This window comes from Siniperca chuatsi, linkage group LG6 (assembly GCF_020085105.1).
Source record: "Siniperca chuatsi isolate FFG_IHB_CAS linkage group LG6, ASM2008510v1, whole genome shotgun sequence".
NCBI lineage: Eukaryota > Metazoa > Chordata > Actinopteri > Centrarchiformes > Sinipercidae > Siniperca > Siniperca chuatsi.
The window spans coordinates 24,584,540-24,610,089 of record NC_058047.1 but is presented as its reverse complement, the minus strand read 5'-3'; the positions used below and the strand labels follow the sequence as shown (position 1 = coordinate 24,610,089).

The window sequence follows — 25,550 nt, the reverse complement described above, 5'->3', positions numbered from 1 at the left end:
CACACCAGGATACTAGGATTGACCTTATTTTATTAACAGATTACATTAAAAACAAAAAAGGAGCTAACTACACGTTTCGCATGCTGCGTTGTCACATTCGCTCGGTGCTTGATTGCCATCAGGTGTGCCTTTAAATAATCAGGTGCTGATTAGTGGAGAATCCAACAGGTTCACATTCCATTTGCGTCAACAATAAAAGACTGCCAAAGTGTAATCATTTATTAACCAACGTGTGTGGATGTGGGCCCCATAAGCACACACTGTGTCAGGCTATAACAGTGACTATGACAGGGCAGAACTAATCCCATCAGGCTGATACATCACTAACTCCACTAATCTACACATATCAGCGAGCTGTGAACCAGTGGGTCTGATGACAGCAGTACATGCGGTAACTGACTGATTACCATCAATCAGCGCAGACAAAAGGGGGGGGGTCCAGTGGCAGTGACCTCTTCCACCACAGTATGCTCATAATGCAGACAGTGCATGAGGCCTGATTCTGGCGAGGTATGCATACAATGAAGGGACGGCCTGGAGAGAGTAGCGGAGGCATTCTGCACCACATTCCTCAGGAGACAGCCGCTCTCCTCTCTGCACGCTGGCACTCAGGACAAACTCACGTCACTAGATCTTAACTTCAATTTGGTTGCAAAGACATGGTTTTCAGGCCAAATGCCAACAGCACTGAGACACATGCTGATGATTCAAATTAGTAGGAAACACAGAGGTACTCCCACTTTAATCACGCTTAAAAACACTGAATAAAGCCTTTATCAGAGTGACATACCAACGATATCTAAAAAAGATATTAGCTGCACTTGTTCATTTTACCCTCAGCGCCTTCAGAGTGTTCTAATGCTAATAATAAATTATTAAAATATGTTCTTTTTGGCACCTGCGTTGCTATTTGCATGAACTGAAAGCAATCCCAGCTTATGATCAATCACATAAGCTTGTGACAATGCCTCAAATTCAATAAACTCCCTTTGCATTTCACACATTTTTGGGAAATTCTACAGGCTACGTCACTCATGCGTAGATTTGCATGTAGGGCTGGACGATACGTCTAAATGATTGTTCACCATTTCTTCCTTTTACTGTGACAAAACTCTCAGACTGAGATATTGTGAGCCATAAATGAAGGAGAAGGTAACTTTCACTAAAAGTCATAGACTTAGATCTCAGATATTTAAGAAGATGTATTTTTATAAATATATATTTATATTTTATTTTTATAGGACATGGCTATATAAATACTGGATTGTAGGTGATGAACATGAATTTGCCATATACTTTTGGAAAGTTTAGTAGATATGGTAATATCCTGAGATAAAGATAACACTACTGTGGGACTGCAACTAGCAACTATTTTCACCATCAAGTAATCTGACAATTATTTTCTCAATACAGCGAATCATTATTTGGTGTTTTAAATGTCATAAAATAGTGAAACATTTCCAGAGAGAGCAAGAGGTGATGTCTTCTTGTGACCAACCAATATTTTCAGTTAAATATTCCCCATTTATTGATATTTATTCATACTTCTATTACTGCTGTGCAACATCCACCGTCTAATAATCTGATTAATCTGCTACACTTGACAGTACTCATTATTGCACTATTACTTATTACTTATATTATTATATTGTATTATACCGTACTATACTTATCAACCTCTAAATCCACTTTGGTACTTACACTTATTTTAGCTTTTATACTTTATATCCACTTTGTACTTAATTTATCTTACCTGTATTATAGCGTATTATATTTTGATTTGCTTAGTACTTCTACTCCTGTGTGCACTGACGGGATAGTGAGCAGCTGTAACGAAAGAGTTTCCCCTCGGGGATCAATAAAGTATTTCTGATTCTGATTTCTGATTCTGAACTGTCCAAAACTCAGATACTCAATTTAGAATGATACAAAACTAAGAAAAGCAGCAAATCCTCACATTGGAGAAGCTGGAACCAGAAAATGTTTGACATTCTTACTTGAAAAAAGAAAATGATTGAAAATGACTGAAACAATTAACTGATTAGCAGAATAGTTGGCTTTTACGTTTCTGTCAATCAACTAATTGCGTGGTTCCCAACCTTTTTGGCCTTTGACCCTTTAAAAACAATACAAAGTAAACTCCCAACCGCTCATTAAGATTACATATTTCTGAGTTGCGAGCGCTTCAAGCAAAGAGTGAATTTTACCTCCTCAGAGGGTTTGATTTGAATTATTTTAGAGGCCTGAAGAAAAACTATTCAGTATTTTACAAGAAAAACTGTCCTAACAAATGTCCTAAAAAGTACACGTAATTTTATGGAGCAGAATGTTTCTGTTCTTCTTTCTTAACTTGCTGATCATCTCCCGACCTCTTAGATTCATCTTGTGATCCCCTTGGGGGGTCCAGACTGCAGCTTGGGAGCTACTGGGCAAATCAACTAATTGCCTAATCATTTCAGATCTACATCTCTACATCACCCACAGATAAGTGCCACAATAAAGTCCCACATAGTCCCAAAAAAAGAACGTTCTATAAAAGCAGCCATGTCTTAACTACACATATATACTACAGTCAGTAGCATGGTGACAGTGTGCCATGTGCATGCAGCCAAACACAAGTACAAGGCAAACACAAGCACACTCCCCACCTGCTCCTGCTTTAAGTGTTTGTGAAAGGTAAACAAATGTCCAGACACTAACTGCACTTGCAAATACTTAAAAAACACTCAGACAGGGCAGTCACGCCTTTTGCTGTCACGTTTTAAGTTCAAAATGACTGATGGAGGAAATGTGACAAGAATAATCACAAGCATTAAAACGATAAAAAAAGTCAAAATAGGCACATGCAGTAGTCAAAACAGTCATAAGGGGGGTGGGAAGCTATGTGACCTCAGAGGGAGTTTAGTTCTGAACTGCCCTCTGACCTCCCCAGAGACAGATCCTCTCACAGATCTGACTCTGAATACTGTATCTGAATGTTTGGTTTGTTACGCAGTCTTGTGACAGCAGCCTCTGTTTTTCCAAGTCATGTCTTGGTCTTGGGAGACGCTGTAACCACTGCCGCACAGCACAGCTCACTCACACAGAGGGCGACACACAGCAGCACAGAGCAGGAGAGGAGCGATCTGATGACATGCATTTAGAGGAGGACTCAGCCAAAGCATCGGAAAACTAAAAGTAGCCGTACTTGCTATATGAGCATTTTTGATGGGACCCTTTGAACAGTATGAAATCTGCACTCTGAAGCAAAACATGACACATCTTAAGGATCATTTCTATCAATCGGCTTTCTCCCCTCAGTAAGACAAGCTCTGAGAGAAAAATAACATTCGCATGTCACACTGACAGGGTGACCCTGGGTAAACCCGTGTTTGCTGACACTGTGAATCCGTCAACAACAAGCATTACCCAACAGAGTTTAATGCAGGGTTTGGCACTGCTCTGCTCTGGTATGTGTGGCTACACTGATTTCTATAATAACTATATTACTATAGGATTATCATCGAGCTCCTATAACTGTGTGTAACTCTACAGCAGGTGCTGGCAGTGACTATTAAGGAGTTTTAGCCATGCTAGATGGTTTTGTCTGAATTATCTCAACAACTTTTGGATGGATTGCCATGAACTGTTGTACAGACATTCATGGTCCCCAGAGGATGAATCCTAATGACTTTGGTGATCCTGCCACCAGCAGGTTAACATTTTTTGGTTTTTAGTGAAATATCTCAACAACTATTAGATGGACTGGCACAAAAATGGAAGGATTGGTGAAATTTGGTATAGATATTCATGTTCTCCTCAAGAATAATTGTAATAGCTTTGATCCCCTGACGTTTCATCTAGCGCCTTCATCAGGTCAAATTTTTTTCTCGTCCAATACTTACGACCAAATACTTGCAAAACTAATGACATTCCCATCGGCCTCAGCTGTGCTTTGGGTTTAGAGCTAATTAGCAAACGTTAGTATGCTATCACGGTAACCTAAGACTGTGAACACAATAAACATTATACCTGCTAAACATCAGCATGTTAAGCATTGTCATTGTGAGCATGTTTGCATGCAGACGTCAGAATTTAGCTGAAACCACCACCGTGCTGAAGTACAACCTCGCAAAGTTGCTAGCATGGCTGTAAAACCATCATTTAGTTTTTATTTTCATGACCTCAAAACGTTTGCAAAAATAAACACTAAAGATTATGTTTACTGCAGTTCTAACTGTATCTCAAGTAACTGTCACTCTGTAAATATGCGTATGGAAACCAATGGAAATTTTGATGCAAGGAATAACAAAAACACCACAGCATGACATTGAAAATGGTCACCAGTAATGTAAAGTATCTATAATTTGTAATACATACATGTTTAAGCATGAACAAATACTGGTATGGTTGGTTACAAGCTGATGTACCAGCAGTAAAAGAATGAGATTAGTAATAAGGGCCATTACTGACACATTCTCCAGGATCCTCTTTCAATCTAAGAGGAAACAGAAAATGAGATATCTGAAATAGAAAAAAGAGAGACAGACAGAATGACAAGCATGTTCAGCTGTGGAGGAATGAAATGCTGCAGGACCTGCTCACGTCTCTCACAACTTCCCAGCAAAATATATTTAGTTGCTAAAGACATTTGCTAATTCTAGAATAATCTGTGCCATCCTGGGTTGTCCCAGAGGATATTTCTATCTGTAGCAACCCGCCTTTGCCTGGCGACGGGCTGCTGCATGGGAAAGGCATGTGAAACTGGAGACTGGGCCACTGGACCTCATCTGGTCTGCTCATCCCCACCAGCTCCGCAACCTTTGTTTCTCTGCTACAACAATGTGCAAATTAAGATGTGTCAAACAGTGGACTCAAAACATAATATTACTTGTTATATTTAATTATGGAACCAAAGAAGCCGGGTTTTAACACTTTAGATTTGAGTTACTATCCTTCAGCTTGACAACAATAGCCACATGTTTTCAAGCAGCTAACGAAATTCAAAGGCTCTCCTGCTGCCGTCTTTCATACAGTTCACTCAGTTCATATTAAATTAAAAACCATGTACTCGATTACTTCATCAAATGTGTTAATTTAGACAGGTTGTCGCCATAGCCCAATGCAGTCTCCTCAGTGCAGGAGTGAATTTTTGACACTGATGTTTAATTGTATGATGGTTCATTGTATAAATAAACCAAACACTAGTGTGAGTCAACCACAGCAGAAGACTGTTAGCGAGCTGCACGCCTCAAAACGTAATCACAAAGACAAACTTATCCAACCACTGAACTGCTTTTATCGTCCCAGCGAGCCAGCTGCTGAATTCTACAAATAAGAACTGAGGCTTGACCTCTGGATGACAAGCATTGCATATGTGAACAAAAAAAAACAACAAATGTGATGACACCGACACAGTGTCGTAGCCGGGCACGAGGCGATAACAGAAAACTCTGCACGTTCCCATTTTAACTCTCAATATGCACCACAAATACCCCAGCTTTCATTCTCATATTGTTAGCTCTTCTCTGGAGGGGGTGATAGTCTCTGAGAAAAAAGGGCCACAAGTGTTGTTGGTCTACAAATTCCATTCTGTGTTAAAAAAGAAATATGAAAACAACTTTGGGAGGAATGTCATTTATGTCCAGCCTCTCTGAGGGCATGGTGCAGCATTTCAGAGCAAGGCCTAAAGCAGCTGACAGACGGATAGACACCCGCTTCTCCCATTATGTGTTGAATCTTATAGAAATAGGTCTCCTATAAGTAGACCGACATCTCTGTCTCTGTACACATTTAGACGGCGTCTGGACACATGGGAAGGGCTTGTCTTATTGTGAGTGGAGCAGAGTTGGGTTTACGGTGACAAAAGTCATAATAGCTATCAGGGCTAGAAGGACTATCCTACTAGAAGTGCTGTTTCTTTCTGACCATAATCATTTTAATATAAATGCATCCAATTGCTCTCAATTCGGTGCTCAGATGCTCTTCACAGTAATGAGCACCTTCTCTTTATAAGGAAGCTTCCTCATAGATTGCTTTATGGGTTGCATTAGGGTTCAGGAGTATTCAAGTCTAACACTTGCCTGTAGAGTTTACCACAATACCTCATCAAGAAGAACACTTTATTTCAAAGGATTGCCCAAGAAAAAGTTGAGCCTGGTTCAACTTTTGCCGCAGTGCAACATGATGTCATCCAGCAAAGCGCCAATCAAATACATGCAAGCGTACATTCCTGGTGTATTACGTGTCATTTTTATACTTTTATACAGTTTAAACAAATGAGATATAGCATGTTAATTAGTGAGCTTTAGAGTTGCTGGTAGGTGGATTTCGTTACCTTCGGCCAGAGCCAGGCTAGCTGTTTCCACCTGTTTCCAGTCTTTGTGCTAAGCTAACCAGCTGCTGGTGGCAGCTTCATATTTACTGTACAGACATGAGAGAGATATCAATTTTCTTATCCAACTCTCAGTAAGAAAACAAAAAAAGCAAATTTCTCGAAATGTCGAATTATTCCTTTAAAAGGTGGGGTATGGGATTCTAATCCAATACACGTCTTTTTGTCAAATTCAGTGAATATCTCCTCACGGTCCGCTAGCTGTCCGTTCAGTTTGTGCGCTGCAAAAAAAGAATCGCATACCCCACCTTTAAGGCCACAATATAAACACACTTTAATGTAGCTGTAAGCAGATATAAGGACATTTTTTATGCATTTGTCACCAACTGAAACTCCTTCTGTGAAGAACCCGTAACTGAATGTCGGTGTATAAAAAGAATGACCATATAACACAGTTTTAATAATATAAAATGTGTCTTCTTATATCCACTCACATTATAGTGTGTTATAAACATATTAAACGTTTATATATTGCTTAGAAATGCAATGAAACAAGAGGGTGATGAGGTGTTACCCAAAACGTTAAAGTGCAAGTGCTAATTTTAGAGTGAGCACACTAAACTACAAGTGCATGAAAAGCTGCTGAATTACAGTAAAAAGACAATTATTTGTTGTTATTTCTAACCTCCAACATTTTGGGATTAAAAAAAAAAGCTATGACACGCTGTAAAGTACAGAAACATAAGCGCCAAACGGGTAGAGCCAGAATTGTCAACTACATTTTCCTTTCTTTTTGAAGAAGAATTGTACAGATGTGTGGAAGGGAAAAAAAAAACAATGGTGGTCCAGAGCTCGAGGTTGGTCCACTGAGTTTGGCATGTCCTGTTTAGGTAGCATTCTTCACAATATAGGCCTACACATAAAACACAAGCAGCCTACAGCTCTGACTGCTGAATGTTAACGGCTTCAGAAGAGGCATCAACACACAGACTAAAAAAAAAAATGATGAAAAACAATATCTAGGCAATTAATAAGTGTTTTTATTGTTGTAAATCATCCACAAATGTAGGTGATCAGCTAGGAAAGCAAAACATCAGAGGGAGTAACGCATGTCACTATAACTGCTGGAAGAAAGAGGTTTGAACTTCCAGAACAAGGAGCGAGGTGAGAGCTGAAGACAAACATATTGTCTGCTCATGAAAAAGATCACAGAAAACACATAGGGCAAAATGACACTGGATCAAGCAATGGCATGTTCGTAACCTCCCCCCACCAAAAGACAAAAAAAAAGAGCCATCATAATGAAAACACTGGGGGAAGCAAAATAACAGCGGGGTTCAGCGCATGTGAATAACCTTTCGGTGCTGGAAACACAGCTCACCCTTTCCAGAATAATTGAATTTGGTGTGCTTTGTGACCAAGTATAAAGGCCTCCCTTTGCTGAGCGGCAGGCCGGCCATGGCTGTTACATAACAGAGCTAATAAAGGAGGCCTACAGGGCCCAGGATGGAGAGGAGGAGGCAGACACGTGGGAACTACCTCTGTTCTGCTGCTTTGTCTGGGGCCGCGAGCAAGCAGAGCCCCTGGGCATTAGTGTAGGCATGCCTAACATAATGCTCATTCCACAGTAACAAAAAAGCCCCACAGAACTGCTCGGCTTATCTGCAGGAGCTGGCAGGGCCGCCCCGAGCTGCTTGAGATATCCAGCATCCGCAAAGACATAATCATCATTTCAAGAGTGAACGCAAAGAGTTCCCTCTTTGTGCGTGAAAGTCAAGTCATATCATGGTGAGGCTAAACACCAGAGTTTGCTCTTCTGCAAGCAATGTGTTGAGAGATTTCTTCATCAGTTTCCCAGGTATCTGTGCACGGCGTTCACACATCGATCTAATTTTTCACTACACACTGTCATCTAACCAACACAGCTCCATCCAGCTTCTCTACTAGCTGCAGATGTCTAATATACCAGCGGGAACAAACTTGAACTCTGGCTGATGCGCAGCTCCGTTACAGCACATCATGATCATCATTGACAATTATGTTTGAGCTCAATGGCTCTTGTGTTTTAGTGATAAGGCGATAATCCACCGCTGACACGCCTCTCCTCGGGTCAGCAGACTCAAGGCTCGCGCACATCGGACGACCCTTGCTGCGAGCGGCATGACAGACCAGATCACAGGATGATAGTACCTGCACTCGGCATTGCTACACAAGGTGTTCACACAAACTGAGCTTTTGTTTCTTGAGCGTCAGGAGTTCAAGGGGAGCTCCCGAGGCCTTTGTTTCACTTGAGGCACAGATCATATTATGCCTAAAATATGGAAAAGTGTGATCCCTGCCAAATAAGGCTGTCATGTCAGTCTCTGACACAAACTACAGAGGTCCAACAAATATGACTGGGTAACATTTTCCAATCAATCCACAGCAAAAGATTCCACTTCCAGCAATGAAAACTAACTGCAGCTGAAACAATTAGTCCATTAATTGATTAGTTGATTGACAGAAATTAAAAACAATTCTTTCAGTCAGTTTTTAAGCTTTTAAGTTTTTAATTCACTTATTGTGGCTTCTCAAATGTGAATATGTGCCGGTTTTCTCAGTCTTATATGATAGGAAATTGAAGATCTTTGGGTGTTGGACTGACACTTTATAGACCCAACAATTCATCTTTTTTATTTGACTTTTATTTAACCAGATAAGTCAATTGAGAACCAATTCTCATTTACAATGACGACCTGGCCAAGAGGCAGCGACAGGAGGCAAGACGATACCAGACATTAAAACATAGATACAGCTAGTGCAAGAAAACAATAGTAAACTAAATTAAAACATCGCAATATATACAGTATATTCAACAACAGAGATCTACGTACTAGAAAAATATTCGGCAGATTAATCGATATTGAAAATAATCACCTAATAACCTACTAACTAAAACTAGGAAACAGGAACAGAGCAATTAAACTTCAGCCAATACTGGTATGAAAATTCAAGTTAATATCAGCCAATAATATGACCACCCCAGCTGACTAAGCTGTCGAACAATAATATCATCACTGGAAGGTCTCCTCACTGTCTGATATTTGAACATCACCGCTTACAGTCGGCACCTGACTACATTTGGTTCATTTTTGTGATTCAATGTGACACAAGAATAAGTAACTCAAGAATCTGATCACAATCACTTTGTTTCTCAAGTCTCTGGCTTGTACACTATCTCATGTAGCAGTACATCACACTCAGTTAAAGCCTGTAACTCGTGATGAGGGCCTACAATAACATGTTGTAGATACCAGACAACAATCCATAAACAACAAGACTTTGATTTTAGTTGTACTTTAACAGCGCAGCTGTCAAACACAAGGAAAAGTATGAAACTCTTCTCGCCGCTGCATTCATTTCTCTGCTCCTGCCATCCACATCATGCCTAAGTGGCATGCAAACAGTCCTTTTATCTGCAGATGATGGAAACAACTACATTTTTTTTAGAATTTCTAAAAAGTGTTGCCGCTCTTCTAAAAAAGAAGAGCGGCAACACTGACTGAATAGCTGACACCTTTTTGTATCTGTTGCATGTTGGCAGAAAGTCAGCTTTAGGGCTGTATAGTGATGTGATTTATTGGAAAGTCAGTATCAGGTGGTGACAGAAGACATTCCTCTGGCCGAGATAACCTATAAATCACTGAGCAGCACCAGAACAAATGCAGAAAACGTTCTTTAGGCATGCAAACGTAAAAAATAAAATACCTCAGAGACCTCCCACCTCAAACACTGACGACTATAAGATCTTGTGAAAATGCTATCAGCTTCACATAACAATGGTTAATCAACTTGCAGGGAGGAGGGGGCCTTCAAGGAAATCAGGTTTTTCTTATCTACATTAGCCTACATGCAGCTACTACATTCCCACTGCTGAAATCAGCTGCAAGAAATCTGGTTTAAAATGCTACACAGAAAGAGACGGAAATTCAAACTCATATCTCCAACCATACTTGGAGTGTTGTTTTTGTCAGGCACTGTGAATTTCTGCCTTTCCCTCATAATGCAGCAGAGTTAAAATACTTGCTATAATTCCCAGTAATCTCACAAAGTCTGCTTTGAATGCCTGATTGAGCCTGTTTCTGGGTTGGTGAAATCCCAGTCCCCACAAAAGCACATCCTTGCAGCTTTCCCAGTGGCCCAACTAGCATTCCTCACATACTTTCACTAAGATTTCTGGGAGTTGGAGTTTAAAGCTCTTGCTGTGTACTATGCTCCATTCTCAAATCCAGTGAAACGCACACATTACAGGTCATTTTGGGATGATCTACAACATTATCAAGTAGTCTTGAGAGCTATACCTGACACACTACTGGACTTGAGGTGTCTTTGTATGAAAAGGAAAGGGGAGCTGGATAACAATAGCTCACTGTGTTAGGTGTGTGAACCAGGAATGTTTCAGGTCACTGGAAGTCATAAATCTACTGAGCTTACTGAAGAGTCTGAATGATCGTATGAGACAGACATTAAATTTGCTCTTCCATGAAGAAGAGACAGATTACTGAAAACTCAGGTGACCAGCCTGACAGGGTTTCTGTGTGTTGTACAGTCTCTTACTGAACACAGGCTGCTGTTTGGTGAAACATAACAAACCGGAAAGGCTGAGCTGCTGTCTAATTCCATTTCAAAGACCTGTCAGACTTTACATTTAAAGATACATCATGGGAAAGTATTAATGTGAGCAGCTGCACGGTTGGTGACCAAGGGCGTTACATCCCGTGTTTGCATGGGAACTTATTCAAGAGCTGGGGAGGCCACAACTGCTGCCAAATCTCATCTGATTCATCGGTCGTGGCTACAATATCCACCGCAACTTCATGTCACATTAAAGGGAATGGAGGGAGTTTACTGCCCTGTCGCCCAAACAAAACTGCCTTCACTTGTAGTCGTCGCCCCCCCTCCCTCCGTCCCGGCCGCCCTGGCATCTCCTCCAGTAAATTATGGTAGTTTGTTAGAAGGACTTGTTGAATTAAAATTACTTTGTGTGAGTGTGTGTAATCCCAGTACTCCCAGGCCTTTAGCATACCTATCTCTGGGGTCAATCCATGAAGTTTGCCGGGTGTTGTGGTCGATATAAAACACTCTGCCATCGTAATCCCGGGCTTCCTCCCAGCCCGCGGGCAGCGGCAGCTCCGAGCTCTCTCTCCGCTTACCGCCGCTGACCCACGGCATAGCGTCGGGATGGTGAGAGGGCTGGAGCCCTCTGCCCTGCTTTTTATCCCCCCGAAAAAGTCGGTCTTCACTGCATTACAACAAACTCTACCTCGACGCACTTGTCGGCGCAAAGAATGGAGACGCAAATGAAAAACTTTCCACCGAGGTTGTCCGTTGAAATAGTCCTGCTGAGGGTACATCCACGTTTCTTCTTACAACCCCCCAAAAAACACTACCGCAGCGCTCTCACGGTCCTCGGTCCTCCATGTTCGCCTCCTCCACCATATTTCACTCCTCCGTGTCCATATTCGGGTAGAGCGGATTTGCATAAATGGTCGGACGTACGACTGAGCGAGCTCCTCTGTCCAATAGGGAAACTTCAGAGCTCAACACTTTCATTAAAGTGTATGGTCGCTTAAATTAATTTCATGTTTTACCTCAACGATAATTCAGTAAGCAGTAGTGGTGGATAAAAGAGGCAGCGACAACGGCAACAAGACCAGATTTAGCTAACATTGTTGTTCAGCTTTTCAACAACAACCTGTGGATTACCTTGACATAACTGGCCATTAGCTTAATTAAATAAATGCATAATGTGAAAACAGGTAATCACAGAAACAGGTAACTAGTTTACACGAGTTTAACTTGAATTTAAATTCATGGACAACTCCCCCTGATCACAGTGACAAACCCGTGGTTCGTTGTTGACTGCAGGGTTATTTCAGTGGTGCAACGGCGCCACCTGGTGTCTGCAGTAGATATAGCAGCATGTACAACACCAACCGCACACCGTCACCATAGCCACTGAGGTCAGGTCCCCCTCCCTTAACCGTTTACCTATATTATGGACCAGCAAGACTCTTTTCACAGCATCCATTTTTGGCTTGTCATAGCAGGAAAAGCACAGGTGCAACTGGTAACATTAAAAACTGCTGTTTTCCATTTAGGTGAGCAAGTTCCAGGGTCCTGATATTGTGCAAGCTGGCTCTCCGGCATGGCTTACTGGCACACTTAATGGCACTGAGCCATCGTTAACAAAATTAGCTTCACCTTTTCCTGCTATGACAAGTCAAAATGTCTGTTGGGGAAAAAGGCCCATTACAAACCGAGCAAACCAGGCAACTGCCCCAGGAGCCCAGACCCTCAGATGCCTAAAGGCTGGTTCAGGTTCATTGTGTAGCAATTTAATTAATTAACTGCAAAGTTATTAACTTGCTAACACTGTAAAACAAGAAACTGAACTGATAGGGGCCTTAAGGGGACACCTGTAGTTACTTACTTTGTTACTTAATCTTGAAGCCCTGTCTTGTTAAGGGGCCCTGAGTTAAAATCTAGTTTTAAGGCTTTTCTTATTTCAGTGTATAATGTGCTTACACTTTGCATGTTGCTAAATAAATGTGTGCTTAATCAAATTAGCACAAACTAATAACTAATTACCTACTAATATATGCACAATTCACAACGTTAAATGGGGTGGGGGGTTGGAGTGGAATTGGAGTGTATATTGGTAATCATTGATGCTATTTGTGCCTTTTCTTATTCTTCCAGTTTAAATTAGATCAACAGAATCTGATCGAGGGGTGTTGACCTGTCAGTCTCTTCTGTATGTTTGGTCAGGTATAGCCTCAGCAATTTTGGGGCACTAAGGTCTGAGTGCCTTGTTCTAGGGCCCTCTACTCAAGACCACTTAGGGCGCCTGAGGACATTTCTGGGACAATTTGGACGAATTATTTGCCCCTCAGGGCCAATTAGAGCAAGAGGGCTCACATCGACCAGCTGCAGGAGCAACTTATTACAAAGAATAAAAGCTAAAGCTTCTGTCAACTTAAAGGCAGCTAAGAGCGACAGTGTTCCATATCCTCATGGCCACTAAATAATGATAAGAAAAGTATTAAATAAGAGCAGAATATAGAAGACCAGTTCTAACAAAATCACATTAATAAATACATTTGAGTTGGATTCAGTTTTTTGATGTTTTAGGTAATGCAGGACATTTGTTGACCTCTATCTGTGACTAGCAGGAACTGCAACAACACTGATTAAACACTGGCGCAGTGACTGAAATTCAAGTGGACTTTCCAGTAAGGGGGAATTTCTGTTGCCAAACAGGTAGTCATTCTGACAAGTACATTCTCCATATATGTGTCACTGAGGAGATGTTCTTCTAAAGTTGTGTTTCTAAAACTATGGAAGAAAATGTTGCCTTTTTCGAAGGGGGGGGTGGGGGTGCCAGTGATTCCAGTCCCCTGTACAGACAATGCACTCTGTCTGCAGACACCAATACACCTGACTCTATCTGTGTGTGTGTGTGTGTTTGTGTGTGTGTGTGTGTGTGGCTGAGCAAGCGTGGCCTCTTTGTCAAGACGTCAGTGCAGTCAGCTGAGCATTTTGTTCTCCAGAGGAGAACATGTTTGTGGTTGTGCACCGCTGTGTGTGTTTACGGCTGGGAAACATTTTCTCACATCAGAACTTTGATCTATAGCCTCCTACGATCATTTCCCACAGGCCATGTAGTGTTCATATGAGAGCACACAATAAGCTGCACTGTTGTTTCTGTTTCAGTCACATGCAGCAAAAAGCCTGACTGTGACACCAGCCATCACAAACTTGGTAAACTCTAAACTATCCATGGAGCAGGTTTTATTTCCCGTGCATGATTTTATTACATGGATGATAAATTAATGATTACCTGAGGAAGACAGCCTTCATGATACATTAATAAATGTGTGTTTATGACTGTAAACAGTTTACTCAGTTTACAAGACGTGCATTTTGAGGACAGTATTGAGTGCTGTAAAAATGAGCTCTAATCTTAATCGCACTGATTAAAAGCAGGAGAATTTATATCTCCAGAGGCAGCCCAGTTTATGAGAGGCTTATCTTTGTATGGCATTTGTAAATAATAACCTGACTGTGCTGTTTTAAGTTGGCCCATGGTAATTTGTTTGCTTATTTATACGCTGCCATTGCTGCCTCTCTGAGGACACACAGGATGCATAAAAATAGACATCAGGGAGTTAATTTCTAAAATAAAAATGCACACTATAATATCCTGTCTACATTTAATTTCATCCCTTGTGGCCTGCTATTAAGACCAGCCATCTCTGCCTGCTGCCCCTGCTGCCCATTGGCACAGCAGCTGGAGCAGGAGGGCCGCAAAGGGGAGGGCCGAACGTGCCCCCTCTACTCCCTGCAACGGAGGATGTGTGCTCCTCTGAGTGGGAACTGTTTGTGAAGGAGCTCAGAGTCCAGAGCCTGAGCGGTCAACTCTAATTATCAGGTGTTGTGAGCAGACTGGACATCCACAGGCCTCTCCATCTGAAGTGCAGCCAGAGAAGAAGAACTCGTGTGGCTCTGTCAAGCGTGGAGGCCAAGAGAGAGAGCGAGAGAGAGAGAGAGAGAGATGGATACGTGCGCCTGCGCTTTGGAGCTGCTGGGGATGCTGGTCTATGTCGGAGCGTGGCTGTGCGCTTTAGCCACCACTATCTTACCACAGTGGCTGACCATGTCCACTGCGCTGCTGCCGGTAGAGAGCTACGAGCTGGGCCTGTGGGAGACATGCGTGGTCCAGGATGTCGGGGGCATGGAGTGCAGGGCCTATGACAGCTTGCTGGGCCTTTCCAGTGACCTCAAGCTGGCCCGCATCCTCATGTGTGCTTCCCTTGCTGTGGGCATGCTGGGAATGCTGGTGGCTGTACCTGGACTTTACCTGGTCAACAGCTGCAAAGAACACGGAGGCTACCGAACCAAGAGGACTTTAACCGTCACAGGAGGGGTGCTGGGGATGATGTCTGGCGTGCTGTGCCTGATCCCTGTGTCCTACATGGCCCATTTAGCCGTGATGCATTTCTTTGATGATAAAGTACCTGATGTGGTGCCACGATGGGAGTTTGGTGACGCCCTGTTCTGCGGCTGGGCCGGAGGATTTCTTCTCATAGTGGCCGGGCTCCTGCTGGTCACCTCTTGCTTATGTTCTCAGGCAGAGCCTCAGCCCGTGCTACAGCGGAGATACCAGGTCATGAATACAGGTGTTTCCTTCAGGAAGCGCTCGGAGTACGTTTAAGGGACGAATCATAAAAGAATGACCTGCATAGAGACTGACAGCACAACACAATCACCTGTAGAACTGCACTTCAAACTGCTTTAAAATAATGATGTAAATATCTGGTTTTATATCAAAGACAACATCCTGTGTAAGGGTTGCTTTATCACTTTTGGAAAATGATCAAATGTTTTGTAAAACAGTGAAAATGAGACCTTGTAGAAAACACCACCAAATATGTGTTGCAGTTATTTTTAATGACTCACCTGCACAATCCAACATTACATTTTCAAAAATGAATATTTTTTTTAAAGATGTGTTTTATAAAATGCTTTATATTCCTTATTCTGGGGTGGCTTGGGGAGCTTTCTGTCATCAGTGCCAACAAAGAAGAAAATACTATTTCAAGTCTGTTTTATAGGACACCTTAGCTTTTCAAATGCTGTGATTATAAGTTATTATTAATACTTAATAGAGAAAGCACAAATGATTCTGTGCCTGGTTAATTTTGCTTCTGTGCTGTATTGTGCAGCACATTCAGGTGATTCACATAAAGAACTGTATTGAAATTCTATTGAAAAGTTGTCTCTTTTTTCATTTAAAAAAGGTGACGTTCTTGTGCTAGTGTTGTATTATGATCATTTATGTGTGGCCCGAATCTGTATGAAACAATTCACATATTCTTCTTCAGTTATGTCAGAGGTGGAAACATGGCTGCTCTTTTGCTCTTTCACCATCCGGTCGACTATTAGTCACATAAACCTGGAACCTATTTTGGTCTGACTTGGTCCCTGGTTGCTCTGTAACCAGACGACAAGCTGAGCGACTGAAAACAGCCGTCTTTGTCCGTCAGGTGTGTCTGCGGCGGTGGAAACACAGCTTGAGACTAATTCCATCAGATTTCCTGGTCACTCGCTGAGCTAAGCTGTGTTTAATGAATGCCCTAATGGGCAGCGTGTACTGTGAAGAATGCAAAACAGGTTGCCCTTGCGTCCCCCGCTTTGACATAATTACACAAATTTGCCAAGGTCAGAGGGCGCCGCCGCTCTCAGCACTCCATAACTGTCTGTATCATTTACATAGACACAGGTACAGCGACATACTATTGCACGGGAGGAGGAGGATTTCTAAACCACCACATGCTAATGATGGCACTTTTTGTGTAGTCAGCACTTATAGAATGAAGTTAATGAGAGATAATGATGTTGTCACAGAAGCATATGTTGCTAAGGGGCCCAAGACATGACAAGGCCTCACAGAGCGGATTGAGAGGCACCCTCCCATCCTGTGACGCCACGCAGGCTGCAGGGCGCTGCCTGGTGTCCCCCAGTGTGAGGGCAGCTATCAGCAGGGGAGGCAGTGAAAACAACTGCAGAGATGTTGTTTTGGATTACCGTAAAACTTCAAATGCTGTGGGGCCGGGCAGTGCGGCAACACAAAGGAAATGGTCTTCTTCTCAGGAGGAATTATGTTAAAATGCATCCAAGTGCAAATAAACAAACCTGCTGTGAGGGGTGGATAGACTGTAACATGACCCTCTACGCTGACAGTTGAGATGGTGATGGAGATTATCCGATCCTGAGTTCAAACTTTGTTAAGATATGATCCGAACAACATGCTGGGAATTATAGTTTTGTGAAATCAGTCTTCCACTGCTCAACACACTCATAATTGATAAACCATCATGATAACGTTGCTACACACACTCACAACTCCCATTCCTTAACCAAATCCCCTTATCTGTCCTATCTGACAAGGATGAGAACAGAGTAAGAGTAGGATAAGTACCAAAACAACAATGGAAAAATACTCCATTGCATGTAAAGGTCCTGTATTCAAAATCCTACTTCAGTAAAGGACAGCAGTATTATCAGCAAAATGTACTGAAAGTATCAAAAGTAAAAGTGCTCATTCTGCAGAAAAGTGGCCTCTGCGTTTTGACATTATTAGATGGTTAACACTGATACATCAATCCGTAGGTACCATTTTACTGTTGTAGGTGCTCGAGGTGGAGCTAGTTTGAACGGCTTTATATCCAGTTACATAGTCCAGCGCTTCCCAATTTAGGGGTTTAAGATAAATCTGAGGGCTCGTGGGATGATTAATGGGAGAGGGAAGCAGAAAAAAACTGCTACACAAATTTGTGTTGATTTTTGTCTTTTTCATTTCCTATCATCTTTGCCTTTTTTTGGGATAATTGTGCCTTTTTGGGCCTTGAACAGTTATTTAAACGAAACCATGTGAGAAGCTAAAAGAGTATTTCACCGATTTAGCATCACACTCCTACAACATAGTCAGACTCATGATGGACAGTTTGTCCTTGTCAAAACCTGGCACCTACATTACCCACAATGCAACACTAACTGACGACAGTTCCTTAGGCGATTCGGGCGTGTTAGGCTAGTAGCGGCTAATGTAGCCTCAAAGCTCCAGCCTCAAGCAGAGGTGAGGAGCGGGCTACAGAGGTCTGGTAAGCCAGTAACGTCACTTAAGGCAGTTCGTCAGATATCCTGAAGCTCCCTCTGGAGCCACAAGTACAACTTTTTGTATAAAATTTCTTTGATAAAACTGCTAACAACTCATAGATATCTGTAACAAGGGGCCCCAACCTGGCACTGCTTTTTTTGTAAGGGGTCACAAACCAAACATGTATTTTAAAAGCTTATCATATATGTGTTTTTGTGTAAAATCTTTATCTGAAAAGTAACCGGTAACTATATCTTTAGTGCAGTGCAGTTAAGTGAAAAGTAGCATAAAATATAAACACTCAAACTTGAGTAACTGTAGTTACTTCCCACCCTTGGCTACACATGGAGATGGCACCGACTATAATATTTTTTTTAGCAGATCTTGATCTCTGGGGATGATTGCAGGAATCTCTGAAAAAGATAAAAGAAAATATGAGGCATAATTGGTCATCTGCTTTGGGGGCTTTACCACCAATCATCTTTCTTGAATCGGTTGAACTGCAAATAAAATGTCATCGGTTGAACTTAAAATGTCATCTTTGTGAACCTATGGTCAGCTCATTGATAAAATGCTACATACTTTGATATGACTTTTCCTTCCTCTCTCAGAGCCTTCTTATCAGCGTACCTCCATTATACATTATAGCTGATAGAGAGTAGATGAGTTAGCATAACAGATTAGATAAAACATAACCAGCTCAGGGTATTATGCCAGGCTTATCTGTAGAGGGGAATGTGCAAGAGAGCGGTGGGAGGGTGGTGAAGACAGAGAAGAAGGGATGGACGGAGAATTATTTAAATACTTTCCCCAAAACTCTTATCAAGAGGAATGTTTTAGAATAATATTTAGTTATACTCAAATAAATTAATATCAGTGGTTTCCCTGTTTATGATTACTGGCACCAAGTATGCAGTTTTTGACTGTCTGTGACACAGCGCCTCACAATCTTCCAGGAGTAGTCAGAGCCGGTCTACCTTTCATCCACTTCTGGGACTTGTGTTTTTGACAGAGAGCTGTGCTCGGCTGAAGAGGGCCTTTTGTTCCTCAGCAGCAAGCCGCCTCCAGAGAGGTGCAGCGGGCTACAGTTTGTGTGTGTGTGTGTGTGTGTGTCTTCCCTGGCAACAATCACTACTGTTAGACGGCCCCCTCTCCATACTCACATGCCTGCTCTCGTCAGCCTCCTACCCAGGTCACATGAGCAGGGCCCCCAGTCAACCTGACCCGCTAAGATCCCTCCTCACATGAGGCCAGTTAGAAGCCCACACCTTGGCATGTCATGTCACCCCCCCCCCGGCCTGTGTGGTGATAGTGCTGATCAGGCATTACAGGAACGCTCAGACTGCTTACTCCAAACAACACTATTGGATAACACTGGAGAGATACAGTTTCTACAGAATCTAGCTGGCATACTATTATCTGTAGGCTTTATTTAGACCAAGACAGCAGGAACTCATATCACATCATACACAATACGATCTATGTCACAGTACAATATTAAAGCAGCTATGATAGACTAAAATAACTACGCGTATGGGAAAGGTATCGCTCGTAGTGACAAACCCACACATAATCATCACCAAGTGGCCAAAAAAATCAGTTATGCAGGTAAAAGATGGATCCTTAAGTTACTTCACCAGGTACCTACAGGGCTACATATTTCTCAAGGTATACCAGTATGATTTATTGCGCTGTAATGAGTCAGGAGGCGATGCAGGCATTTGAATGTCACATCGTCAGAGCTTCTTAAAATCAGAACAACACTCTTTTTAATAAAACATTTTTTCTTTTTCTAGTAGTAGTTTTCAGATCATGGTCCAGTGACAATGAATTCTCGACGGTTATTCTGGGTGATGCTGTATTTTGATGTGCCGTCCTGGATTCATGTGCAGCTCACAGTGTTGCTGGTAAGATCACATGGCTAACATTCCACCATATAGGCTAAACTGATGCTGTAGGTCCCAAGCCAATGACAAATTTTGTCATTAATTGTGAATTTTCTTCTCTGACATTTTCCAGGTCACTTTCCCACGGATGAAAAAGATGAAAATCCCAGATTGTAAGTTAGTAAACTGTTCCTGATGTTAGGTTGTTCCATCATGGGATGTCTTCACTGTGAAATGCAGGATTATCCCTGCCGTGGTTGTCTCCATTTGGCAATTCAGACTTCTGTGCCAGGGTCCTTTCTGTCCAGGGACCACGGCGCAGGTCCCAGGTGTCTCTGGGGGCCTCTGAGCGCAGGGCCTGCCAGGCGTAGCGGTAGCACAGGAAAAGCAACCCGCTTATGAGCATCAGTATGGAGGCCAAGATGCCCACTCCGATGGCTGAGCCGACGTGCTGCCTGACAGGAGCGGCAGGGAGGTGGAACTCAGGAGGAAAATCTATGGTGCTGTTGTTCAGCACAGAGCTCATGTTCCACACCAGAGGCACCAAGCAGAACATCCCCGTCAACACATACAGGCTCCCTGCCAGCACGAAGACCAGCCTTATGTTCCTACGATCTTCCACAGAGAAGTAGACCATCCTCATGGCAACCGCGGCGCTGATGTTCGCCACCAGGCCGCAGAACACCGCCAGCACCATCAGCACCTGAGCCACAGGGATCTCTGCAGGAGTAAAGCGGTCCCAGATGCTGATGCTCTGACAGTTCTCTGTTCTGGGAAGGGCGTGACTATAGAAACACGCCTTCCAGATACCCACCCAGGCCACGCCCGAGGTGATGACAGACACATTGGCCACGTGCCACAGCCGCCACTCGTCGAGGCCGGCTGTGGTCACGGTGAGGATCCACGCCAGGGCCCCGGCCATCAGGCCCAGGAACTGCCAGTGAGCCGTGTGAGCCAGGTAAATCATCCTGCCCTGGGTGACTGCTAATGCTCAGGGAGGCTGATCGCTGAATCACACATTGTTGAGTTCATACAGCGTGCCTGGCATCCATCACACCTGCTGAAAAAACAAATATCCACATTTCAGATTTAGTTTGGTACTTGTACACAACGTAGGCTGTTTAAAATTCACTGTATAAATTATGAGAAACTTGGAAGATGATAGAATAGCTGCATACTTCGACATGTCTATAGTGTCTTGCGCCAAACGTACGATATACCACAGAAGGAACCTTTAAAGGGTCACCCATTTTTCTCATTTTATGACCAACCCTCCCACTCTTGTGCTGTGTCACCTTCAAGTTACCATCAATAACAGGGCTCACAAAGGTCTAAAAACTAACCAGCACTCCTGTGCTGGACCACATAAACCTACGGGGCCCAGGTTCTCAGGGTGTCAGTTAGGTCGAAGCAATTTGGTTAAACATTATTTGGGAATATGCACCATGTGAGCGCACTGTACACTAAAACAAGGCTTTAAAACTACATTTAAAGTAAAGGGCTCCTCTACTACAGGGCCACAAGAAGAAGGAATGATCCGGGGCAGTTGCCCGCTTTGCCTGGTTGGTAATAATCAGTATATTATGTTCATTCATGGAAACTTAAATATTTGAAACGGATACTATGTGGTAGTATCTGCAATATACTGTGGTATGTATACACTAAACTACTCAACATGTAAGTAAAGGTGATTAATAAATCAAGTTTACTATTAAGACCACGTGTATACACATGGCACAGACCTCCCCCCCCCGTGACAGGAAGACAGTATGCAGTAAAGACTTTCAATACATTCATCACCATGACTGCGACCATGACTGCAAAAAAAACATCTGCTGCCAACATGGCGTCTGTACGATCCCTCATAATCTGTAATTGCAGTTATTCTACTTATTTTCCAGGATAAACTGTACATATAAGAATCACTCTATATTGCAAATGTATTTATACAAGTATACATTAATAAATACTCATTTATTAACATGGAGGATGAACTTAGACTTAAAAAAAAAGAAATCCTTCAATTTTTCAGAACATATCTGCACTCATTTTCTCTGCCTGCTAAAAACACCTTAAGGGTTATTTTTGAGTTCTGCCCCCGGATTCCTTTGGCACAAGGTAGTAAGATGGCATGGACTTTGAGTATTACAATATAACTTCTACAAATACACTATGTTGAGGAAAAAGCTAATTCAAATGTTGAACAATTATGTCGAGAATTAGAATAAAACTCCTCAAGGCTGCAGTGGAAGTGACGAGAAAGCTTGTTTTCTAGTAACTGTAGGTTCAGTCATTTCAAGCATTACTGTAGTTAATGATTGGACATTTAAATGGCTGCATGTTATGCAGAAAAACAGAACAACCCTCTGTTATGTCTTGTCCTTTTACTCACCTTAATGCGTCTCAAGTTCTGATTTGTTGATCTCAATAAAACACTGAATCCTTCCACAGACGCTGCCATTCACCACAGGAGAAGGAATCGGAGTGATGGTCTACATTTTGCTTTGGGTATGTGGGAGGAAGGCTGTAACACCTGACTGGTAAACGATATTCTTTGTCATGTCAAAGTCTTCCACATTATCAGTAGAGAGGAGGGAGTGGTGAAGTTAATGGATTACAGTGAAGAACAAGCTGATCACTGAACTGAAATCAATCAAACACTTCTGTGTGATTCCAGCAGACTCTTTATTTGATATAAAGGAGCACAGCTGATAAAGTGTTAAGAGTCAGGCTGTAGCAGTGTATGAAGCGTGTGAAACTAATATTCTCAAATGTGCAGAACAAACATCCCCCAATAGGATTTACCTTTGGGAGACTGATTCAGCCCTTACAGTCTGAAATTCAGACATCTGATAGACCGAAGTTCAAGCTGGGGAAAATGCTTTGCAGTGATTTACTTCCATATTTGGTCACAAAATGATCAACCTGAACAACTTTTAGTGTTTAAATTTAGCAATACGTCAAGTTACAGCTGTGGTAACTATGCATTCAGCATCTGCACCGTGAAGAAGAAAACAGTGAAGTAATAAGACAAAATACAGAAACACTTGGTCAACTTATACGTGGCAATATCATAATCTAAACAAGTTTTTTTTCTGGCTGTGAATAAAACAGAACAGCACGGACAGATGCAACATGCAGAAGTGGATTAAAAGACCGGACAGTGTTCGCGGTGACGTGGGTGACTCCCCAGGCACTTCAAATGTGGATTTCACTTGAGTTAAAGTCTGAATGTGAAGTGCTTCTGTTCTTCTGTTTAGTGAAGTCAAACAAGTGCTCTTTAAAGTGACCAGTATCTGCACACTTTCTCTTCACAGGTACATTCACTAACATCTCACCATCAAGAAAAGCTTTTTCAGTGAGGAAAGCGAGAGCACAAAAATCTTAGTAAAAGGCCACTAGTTTATATATAAATGTTAACAAAAACCTTCGCTTGTATTGAAATATTCGGCCAGATTTGATGGATTATGTGAAAAGGGTTTCAGACTGTGAAATTACTTAAACGAAAACGAAACATGACAAACACTCCTAGTTGCTCAGCGTGGAAAACACACATCAGGTAGCGTGGCTGCTCAAATCAGTTGAAGATAAAATACTGTCTCCTCCTGCGCAGATTCAAAAGGCTACAATAAATTACTAAAAAAAAAACATTAAAAATAAAAACAAAGCAAAAGTGGCATGAAAGACATTAGATACAGTGGTTGGTTGATGCCAGGAAAAGCAGCATCTTTCACAAGGGAGTTCCTTAAGGATGCTATCAGTCCAAGTGGTGTTATGGCAGTCCAGTTGAGAAGACGTGAAGTGGTTAAGAGGTGCTCGGATGAGGCTTCACCACAGAATTGAAAAAATGTCAGAAAATGTCTACAGACGGTTTGTCTCTGCAGATTCCTCCTCTCTGTCTCCCTCTGTTGGACACACAGCTCAACTGCAACTTGGAGCAACATAACTAGTCTTTATCATCAGAGTTCATCAGTGTCCAACATCTTCACAGGGCCAGTCGCTGCTCTATCGGCAGACTGTCCATCAGACACTTGAGCTGCTCCTCGCCTAGTTTGATTTTATCCTCAAGCTTGCGCTGCTCGATGATGAGCGCAGACTTCATCTTGACAAAGTGCTCATAGTCCGTAAGGGTGTCCTCCTGCAGGTAGTTGGACAGGATGTCATAAACCACACGTTCCCGACGGTCCAGGTTCTCCTTCAGTTCCTTCGCATCCTCATGCTGTCGAATCAACAGCTTCCTCTTCTCAATCAACGTACGCTGTAGACAAAAGAAACATATTAGGGTTTGAGAAGTTACACCAAGTCTTCTCTTTTGGTGTGAGGAAACAAAGCCCAGAGAGCAATTTTTAAACTCACTCTCTCCTCAGCCGTAGCATCCTCCTCCAGACTGTTGAGGGCGTTCTCCACTCTGGCCAGGCGGCCCGACAGGGACAGCAGCAGGCTCACCACCTTGTCCAGGTCCCCGACAAACATCCTGAACTTGTCAAGCTCGTTGGGTTTGCAGATCTGCTGGACTCGGGCCTCCACCTCGTCTCCCAGAGCGTTGTTGTCCAGGACGTCCTCCTGAAGACTCTCCCGGGCCTCCCGCAGCACCTGGAGCTTCTTGCTAAGGCTGTCGATCAGCTCTTGCTGCAGATGGGCATTAAAAAACAGATATGAAACCAAACTCATATGAAACAGGCCGAGCATCCTTATACCCACAAAGTCATGTTGTGTCATCATATGAACACTAAATGTGAATGGGTTCACTAAGTGTATGGTACCTTCTTGTTGGCCAGATCAATGTCCAGTTCGTCTTCGGAGTCTTCCTCCTCCTCCTGCTCCTGCATGTCCTTCATCTTAATAAGGAGCTCAGCTTTGGGAGCAGATGTGCTGTAGTATGTAGAGCTGGTCACCATGGTGACAGCTGCTGCCATACTGTCCTCCTTTTCCCTGAAATACAAGTAACAAATACTGTTTCAAACCAAACCACCAAACCAATACACAGGGTAAACGTTTGTCAAAAGAAATAATGGGCCTCATGCAAGAAGCACTCGTACGAACAGATTTGTTCTTAAGTGGCGAGTTTATCCTCTTTTAACTATTTAAAACATTTATCCATTACTTGAAGATGAATATTTGACTTCTCTGCTAGCTAACTAGTTTTCATGCACTGTCAAATGCACACCAATTTAGATGGTTCTATTTGGATGGTTATTTTTCTCCATTTTTCTCCTAAACACAAATGTCATAATATAATTTCTAGCTTTCCACATACCCCCCGGTAACTTCAGAAGTATCCCCTGGGATATCACTGGTCTATCAGTATTACCTGTTGAATGATAGCCCCTCATCCATCTCCATGTCATACTGTCATATCACCCCTTATGAACCACTTTGGCTCAGTGAGACGTTTTTTAGGATCTTTATTCGTGTCAAACAATTCTCTCTTTATTTTTGACACATCGCGGCGCTGCTGCGATGGCATGTTGTTGGCAGCTGTATTAATATTTAATAATACGTTTTAGGTCATCTAATACAACTACTGACACTGTTACATATGTCTGCTTATTTCTGATAGCAGAACGTGAAGCTTTGCAGTGTTTTTGTGAATGAAACTTGTCCACAAACGGAAGAACCAGTGGCCGTATATAGCAATTTTGGTGCGCTG

The 25,550-nt window shown here is 42.4% G+C and overlaps 4 protein-coding genes across 13 annotated transcripts in view; 1 reads left to right on the top strand and 3 right to left on the bottom strand.

The window, feature by feature from the left end:
* Nucleotides 1–12,171, bottom strand: part of wwc3 (WWC family member 3) — a 31,584-nt gene extending 19,413 nt beyond the window's left edge. Inside the window, exon 1 of the mRNA XM_044198721.1 lies at nucleotides 11,379–12,171. Within this exon, the coding sequence (XP_044054656.1) occupies nucleotides 11,379–11,524 (146 nt within the window). The 5' untranslated portion in view covers nucleotides 11,525–12,171. The remainder of the gene's footprint in view (nucleotides 1–11,378) is intronic.
* Nucleotides 12,172–14,353: 2,182 nt separating this feature from the next.
* On the top strand, nucleotides 14,354–17,706 carry LOC122877315 (putative claudin-24). Its single transcript, XM_044198710.1, has one exon. The coding sequence runs from the start codon at nucleotides 14,910–14,912 to the stop codon at nucleotides 15,567–15,569; it is 660 nt and encodes a 219-aa protein (XP_044054645.1). The 5' UTR covers nucleotides 14,354–14,909; the 3' UTR covers nucleotides 15,570–17,706.
* A 1,691-nt stretch (nucleotides 17,707–19,397) lies between these two features.
* Nucleotides 19,398–22,459, bottom strand: cldn34a (claudin 34a). 2 transcript variants are annotated; one of them, XM_044198708.1, is made up of 2 exons: nucleotides 22,293–22,459; nucleotides 19,398–20,960 (listed from the first exon to the last, which is right to left on the bottom strand). In XM_044198708.1, exon 2 carries the CDS (start codon nucleotides 20,865–20,867, stop codon nucleotides 20,112–20,114), a length of 756 nt encoding a protein of 251 aa, XP_044054643.1. In that variant the 5' UTR covers nucleotides 20,868–20,960; nucleotides 22,293–22,459; the 3' UTR covers nucleotides 19,398–20,111. The 2 variants fall into 2 exon arrangements, with proteins under 2 accessions (XP_044054643.1, XP_044054644.1); XM_044198709.1 differs by having other exon boundaries at nucleotides 19,398–20,957; nucleotides 22,293–22,456.
* A 107-nt stretch (nucleotides 22,460–22,566) lies between these two features.
* Nucleotides 22,567–25,550, bottom strand: part of shroom2a (shroom family member 2a) — a 34,438-nt gene continuing 31,454 nt past the window's right edge. For all 9 annotated transcript variants that reach the window (XM_044198697.1, XM_044198698.1, XM_044198699.1 and 6 more), the window contains 3 exons: nucleotides 24,664–24,832; nucleotides 24,257–24,529; nucleotides 22,567–24,158 (listed from right to left, as the gene is read on the bottom strand). In XM_044198697.1, the coding sequence (XP_044054632.1) occupies nucleotides 23,886–24,158; nucleotides 24,257–24,529; nucleotides 24,664–24,832 (715 nt within the window). In that variant the 3' untranslated portion in view covers nucleotides 22,567–23,885. The remainder of the gene's footprint in view (nucleotides 24,159–24,256; nucleotides 24,530–24,663; nucleotides 24,833–25,550) is intronic.